At 52.9% G+C, this 6,935-nt stretch overlaps 1 protein-coding gene across 1 annotated transcript in view; it reads left to right on the top strand.

The window, feature by feature from the left end:
- Positions 1-6,935, top strand: part of LOC132834487 (large neutral amino acids transporter small subunit 3-like) — a 54,566-nt gene that overhangs the window by 38,293 nt on the left and 9,338 nt on the right. Inside the window, exons 9-11 of the mRNA XM_060853402.1 lie at positions 2,817-2,852; positions 3,389-3,503; positions 5,887-6,031. Coding sequence (XP_060709385.1) covers positions 2,817-2,852; positions 3,389-3,503; positions 5,887-6,031 — 296 coding nt within the window. The remainder of the gene's footprint in view (positions 1-2,816; positions 2,853-3,388; positions 3,504-5,886; positions 6,032-6,935) is intronic.

Below are 6,935 nucleotides of genomic sequence, written 5' to 3'. Positions count from 1 at the left end.
CATTACCCAGTGTCAGCATCGAGCACACCTCCCTGAGAGAGAGAGGGGACTGAGAGACACCAGTCAGTGTACAGATATCTCCCTGAGAGAGAGAGAGGGGACTGAGAGACATCAGTCAGTGTACAGATATCTCCCTGAGAGAGAGGGGGGACTGAGAGACACCAGTCAGTGTACAGATATCTCCCTGAGAGAGAGAGAGAGGGGACAGAGAGACACCAGTCAGTGTACAGATATCTCCCTGAGAGAGAGAGGGGACTGAGAGACACCAGTCAGTGTACAGATATCTCCCTGAGAGAGAAGGGACTGAGAGACACCAGTCAGTGTACAGATATCTCCCTGAGAGAGAGGGGACTGAGAGACACCAGTCAGTGTACAGATAGCTCCCTGAGAGAGAGAGAGGGGACTGAGAGACATCAGTCAGTGTACAGATATCTCCCTGAGAGAGAGAGGGACTGAGAGACACCAGCCAGTGTACAGATATCTCCCTGAGAGAGAGAGGGACTGAGAGACACCAGTCAGTGTACAGATATCTCCCTGAGAGAGAGAGGGACTGAGAGACACCAGCCAGTGTACAGATATCTCCCTGAGAGAGAGAGGGACTGAGAGACACCAGTCAGTGTACAGATATCTCCCTGAGAGAGAGAGGGACTGAGAGACACCAGCCAGTGTACAGATATCTCCCTGAGAGAGAGAGGGACTGAGAGACACCAGTCAGTGTACAGATATCTCCCTGAGAGAGAGAGGGGACTGAGAGACACCAGTCAGTGTACAGATATCTCCCTGAGAGAGAGAGAGGGGACTGAGAGACAACAGTCAGTGTACAGATATCTCCCCGAGAGAGAGAGGGGACTGAGAGACACCAGTCAGTGTACAGATATCTCCCTGAGAGAGAGAGGGACTGAGAGACACCAGCCAGTGTACAGATATCTCCCTGAGAGAGAGAGGGACTGAGAGACACCAGTCAGTGTACAGATATCTCCCTGAGAGAGAGAGAGGACTGAGAGACACCAGTCAGTGTACAGATATCTCCCTGAGAGAGAGGGGACTGAGAGACACCAGCCAGTGTACGGATATCTCCCTGAGAAAGAGAGAGGGGACTGAGAGACAACAGTCAGTGTACAGATATCTCCCCGAGAGAGAGAGGGGACTGAGAGACACCAGTCAGTGTACAGATATCTCCCTGAGAGAGAGAGAGGGGACTGAGAGACACCAGTCAGTGTACAGATATCTCCCTGAGAGAGAGGGGTCTGAGAGACACCAGTCAGTGCACAGATATCTCCCTGAGAGAGAGAGGGGTCTGAGAGACACCAGTCAGTGTACAGATATCTCCCTGAGAGAGAGAGGGGTCTGAGAGACACCAGTCAGTGTACAGATATCTCCCTGAGAGAGAGGGGACTGAGAGACACCAGTCAGTGTACAGATATCTCCCTGAGAGAGAGGGGACTGAGAGACCCCAGTCAGTGTACAGATATCTCCCTGAGAGAGAGGGGTCTGAGAGACACTAGTCAGTGTACAGATATCTCCCTGAGAGAGAGAGGGGTCTGAGAGACACCAGTCAGTGTACAGATATCTCCCTGAGAGAGAGGGGTCTGAGAGACACTAGTCAGTGTACAGATATCTCCCTGAGAGAGAGAGGGGTCTGAGAGACACCAGTCAGTGTACAGATATCTCCCTGAGAGAGAGAGAGGGGACTGAGAGACACTAGTCAGTGTACAGATATCTCCCTGAGAGAGAGAGGGGTCTGAGAGACACCAGTCAGTGTACAGATATCTCCCTGAGAGAGAGAGGGGTCTGAGAGACACCAGTCAGTGTACAGATATCTCCCTGAGAGAGAGGGGTCTGAGAGACACCAGTCAGTGTACAGATATCTCCCTGAGAGAGAGGGGACTGAGAGACCCCAGTCAGTGTACAGATATCTCCCCGAGAGAGAGAGGGGACTGAGAGACACCAGTCAGTGTACAGATATCTCCCTGAGAGAGAGAGAGGGGACTGAGAGACACCAGTCAGTGTACAGATATCTCCCTGAGAGAGAGGGGTCTGAGAGACACTAGTCAGTGTACAGATATCTCCCTGAGAGAGAGAGGGGTCTGAGAGACACCAGTCAGTGTACAGATATCTCCCTGAGAGAGAGAGGGGTCTGAGAGACACCAGTCAGTGTACAGATATCTCCCTGAGAGAGAGGGGTCTGAGAGACACCAGTCAGTGTACAGATATCTCCCTGAGAGAGAGGGGACTGAGAGACCCAGTCAGTGTACAGATATCTCCCCGAGAGAGAGAGGGGACTGAGAGACACCAGTCAGTGTACAGATAGCTCCCTGAGAGAGAGAGGGGACTGAGAGACACCAGTCAGTGTACAGATATCTCCCTGAGAGAGAGGGGACTGAGAGACCCCAGTCAGTGTACAGATATCTCCCTGAGAGAGAGAGAGGGGGGACTGAGAGACACCAGTCAGTGTACAGATATCTCCCCGAGAGAGAGAGGGGACTGAGAGACACCAGTCAGTGTACAGATATCTCCCTGAGAGAGAGAGGGGACTGAGAGACACCAGTCAGTGTACAGATATCTCCCTGAGAGAGAGAGGGGACTGAGAGACACCAGTCAGTGTACAGATACCTCCCTGAGAGAGAGAGAGGGGGGACTGAGCGACACCAGTCAGTGTACAGATATCTCCCCGAGAGAGAGAGGGGGAGGTTGAGGGTGGGGTGTGGGGACTGAGTGATACAAGTCCGTGCGCTAATGTAGAAGGAATGCTGTGAACGTGTGACCATTCACCTTTGAATGGCCTGTCCTGATGGAATTTCTATTTCCGTTTGCAGATTCCACGGAATTACTGGATGAAGCCGGGGAAATTGGTAAGCCTGGGCGACGTCACAGTGCTGGGGGGACGAGTGAGACGAGGCGGTGCGATGTCTCGGCCCAGCGCCCGTGTTACTGGAAAGCTTTGTGTGTGGTCCCGCTCTGCGGGGCGCCGTTATCCCGGTGGATTGAAGAATCTGGACCCGTTCCCCTCAGAACGGAGGCGGCGGTGTGGGGGCAGGGATTGGGAGGGGGCGGTGGAGAAATACGACAGAGGAAGGGGGCAGACTGTATCGGGAGATGCGGTTCCCGCTGGTAAACGGGAACGAGAAGGGGACAGGTTCTGACACACGTGCAAAGGGCGGAGGGAGAGAGAAATGTTTGCCACCCAGCGAGTGACCCCCTTGGCAATGTGGGGCCTGCCCCTTTAAGAGGCAGTTCCCGGGAGCAGCCGCCACAGAGAGAGAGGTTGGTTTGCTCGGTGGACCTCTAGGGGCATCTGGTGGCCACTGGCTGCCATTACAGCTCCTGGTGATCCTGAGACACATGGGGACACCAGCCAAGTTCACATGCCCCCTCTCTTTGCTTTCAGTGAACTTTTATTCGTCCATTTTTGGGATCCTCCAGCTGCTGTGCTTGTTCACCTCTCCCCTCATTGGCTACATCATGGACTGGCGACTGAAGGAATGTGTCGATACGTCAATAAGGTGAGGTGGGGGCAGGAGGGCTGAGGGAGGTCCATCGGAGAACCTGAGAACCATCAGGTTCCCCGGCCTGTGCCACAGGATCAGGAGGGTGGCCATTCGGCCCCCCTTCTCTAGCCTGTCCCAGGCCACTTACACAGGAATGGCAGAAGGTTAACTGTACAAGACCAGTTACTGAGTGACAGTGTGAGGGAGCTGGATTAACATCAGGAGAGATACAGTCAGTAACACAGGGCACTGGGGGGGGAGAGGGGTTACTGAGTGACAGTGTGAGGGAGCTGGATTAACATCAGGAGAGATACAGTCAGTAACACAGGGCGCTGGGGGGGAGAGGGGTTACTGAGTGACAGTGTGAGGGAACTGGATTAACATCAGGTGTGATACAGTCAGTAACACAGGGCGCTGGGGGGGAGAGGGGTTAGTGAGTGACAGTGTGAGGGAGCTGGATTAACATCAGGAGAGATACAGTCAGTAACACAGGGCGCTGGGGGGGAGAGGGGTTACTGAGTGACAGTGTGAGGGAGCTGGATTAACATCAGGAGAGATACAGTCAGTAACACAGGGCGCGGGGGGGGAGAGGGGTTACTGAGTGACAGTGTGAGGGAACTGGATTAACATCAGGTGTGATACAGTCAGTAACACAGGGCGCTGGGGGGGAGAGGGGTTAGTGAGTGACAGTGTGAGGGAGCTGGATTAACATCAGGAGAGATACAGTCAGTAACACAGGGCGCTGGGGGGGAGAGGGGTTACTGAGTGACAGTGCGAGGGAGCTGGATTAACATCAGGAGAGATACAGTCAATAACACAGGGCGCTGGGGGGGAGAGGGGTTACTGAGTGACAGTGTGAGGGAGCTGGATTAACATCAGGAGAGATACAGTCAGTAACACAGGGCCCTGGGGTGGGAGAGGGGTTACTGAGTGACAGTGTGAGGGAGCTGGATTAACACCAGGAGAGATACAGTCAGTAACACAGGGCGCTGGGGGGAGAGGGGTCACTGAGTGACAGTGTGAGGGAGCTGGATTAACATCAGGAGAGATACAGTCAGTAACACAGGGCACTGGGGGGGAGAGGGGTTACTGAGTGACAGTGTGAGGGAGCTGGATTAACATCAGGAGAGATACAGTCAGTAACACAGGGCACTGGGGGGAGAGGGGTTACTGAGTGACAGTGTGAGGGAGCTGGATTAACATCAGGAGAGATACAGTCAGTAACACAGGGCACTGGGGGGAGAGGGGTCAATGAGTGACAGTGTGAGGGAGCTGGATTAACATCAGGAGAGATACAGTCAGTAACACAGGGCACTGGGGGGGAGAGGGGTTACTGAGTGACAGTGTGAGGGAGCTGGATTAACATCAGGAGAGATACAGTCAGTTACACAGGGCACTGGGGGGGAGAGGGGTTAGTGAGTGACAGTGTGAGGGAGCTGGTTTAACATCAGGAGAGATACAGTCAGTAACACAGGGCGCTGGGGGGGAGAGGGGTTACTGAGTGACAGTGTGAGGGAGCTGGATTAACATCAGGAGAGATAGTCAGTAACACAGGGCACTGGGGGGAGAGGGGTTACTGAGTGACAGTGTGAGGGAGCTGGATTAACATCAGGAGAGATACAGTCAGTAACACAGGGCGCTGGGGGGGAGAGGGGTTACTGAGTGACAGTGTGAGGGAGCTGGATTAACATCAGGAGAGATACAGTCAGTAACACAGGGCGCTGGGGGGGAGAGGGGTTACTGAGTGACAGTGTGAGGGAGCTGGATTAACATCAGGAGAGATAGTCAGTAACACAGGGCACTGGGGGGAGAGGGGTTACTGAGTGACAGTGTGAGGGAGCTGGATTAACATCAGGAGAGATACAGTCAGTAACACAGGGCCCTTGTGGGGAGAGGGGTTACTGAGTGACAGTGTGAGGGAGCTGGATTAACATCAGGAGAGATACAGTCAGTAACACAGGGCACTGGGGGGGAGAGGGGTTACTGAGTGACAGTGTGAGGGAGCTGGATTAACATCAGGAGAGATACAGTCAGTAACACAGGGCTCTGGGGGGGGGAGAGGGGTTACTGAGTGACAGTGTGAGGGAGCTGGATTAACATCAGGAGAGATACAGTCAGTAACACAGGGCGCTGGGGGGGAGAGGGGTTACTGAGTGACAGTGTGAGGGAGCTGGATTAACATCAGGAGAGATACAGTCAGTAACACAGGGCGCTGGGGGGGAGAGGGGTTACTGAGTGACAGTGTGAGGGAGCTGGATTAACATCAGGAGAGATACAGTCAGTAACACAGGGCTCGGGGGGGGAGAGGTGACAGTGTGAGAGTGTGCGGGAGCTTATTTAGCGATACCTACAGAGATTATTCCCCTGATCTTCCGTGTTTTTGTGGAATCTTTTTCAGTCCGACGACAGACCATTCTTCTGGGAAAAAGCCGCGGGACAGAACGGTCCAAAAACTGACCAATGCCATCCGAGCTTTTGTATTTACGAATCTCCTCCTTGTGGCGTTTGGTGTCACATGTCTGATCAACATTCTCCCATTACAGGTAACTGCGCTCAGGCAGAGAGGGCTGTCTCTGTCCCTTCGCATTCAGGCAGTGGGACAGCTCACCCCACACCCGGGCATCAGCACACAGGGTCACCTCAAACACAGGAGGGACTCACTGTTACATCCGAGACCAGGAGTACCTTCAGACTCTGTTACAGTGTTAGATCCGACACCAGGAGTACATTCAGACTGTGTTACAGTGTTAGATCGGAGACCAGGAGTACATTCAGACCGTGTTACAGTGTTAGATCAGAGACCAGGAGTACATTCAGACCGTGTTACAGTGTTAGATCGGAGACCAGGAGTACATTCAGATTCTATTACAGTGTTAGATCGGAGACCAGGAGTACATTCAGACTCTGTTACAGTGTTAGATTGGAGACCGGGAGTACATTCAGACTGTGTTACAGTGTTAGATCGGAGACCAGGAGTACATTCAGACCGTGTTACAGTGTTAGATCGGAGACCAGGAGTACATTCAGACCGTGTTACAGTGTTAGATCGGAGACCAGGAGTACATTCAGATTCTATTACAGTGTTAGATCGGAGACCAGGAGTACATTCAGACCGTGTTACAGTGTTAGATTGGAGACCGGGAGTACATTCAGACTGTGTTACAGTGTTAGATCGGGGACCAGGAGTACATTCAGACCGTGTTACAGTGTTAGATCGGAGACCGGGAGTACATTCAGACTGTGTTACAGTGTTAGATCGGAGACCAGGAGTACATTCAGACTCTGTTACAGTGTTAGATCGGAGACCGGGAGTACATTCAGACTCTGTTACAGTGTTAGATTGGAGACCAGGAGTACATTCAGACCGTGTTACAGTGTTAGATCGGAGATCAGGAGTACATTCAGACCATGTTACAGTGTTAGATCGGAGACCAGGAGTACATTCAG

Source organism: Hemiscyllium ocellatum, chromosome 40 (assembly GCF_020745735.1).
Source record: "Hemiscyllium ocellatum isolate sHemOce1 chromosome 40, sHemOce1.pat.X.cur, whole genome shotgun sequence".
Lineage (NCBI taxonomy): Eukaryota > Metazoa > Chordata > Chondrichthyes > Orectolobiformes > Hemiscylliidae > Hemiscyllium > Hemiscyllium ocellatum.
This window is presented reverse-complemented; position numbering and strand designations above follow the sequence as displayed.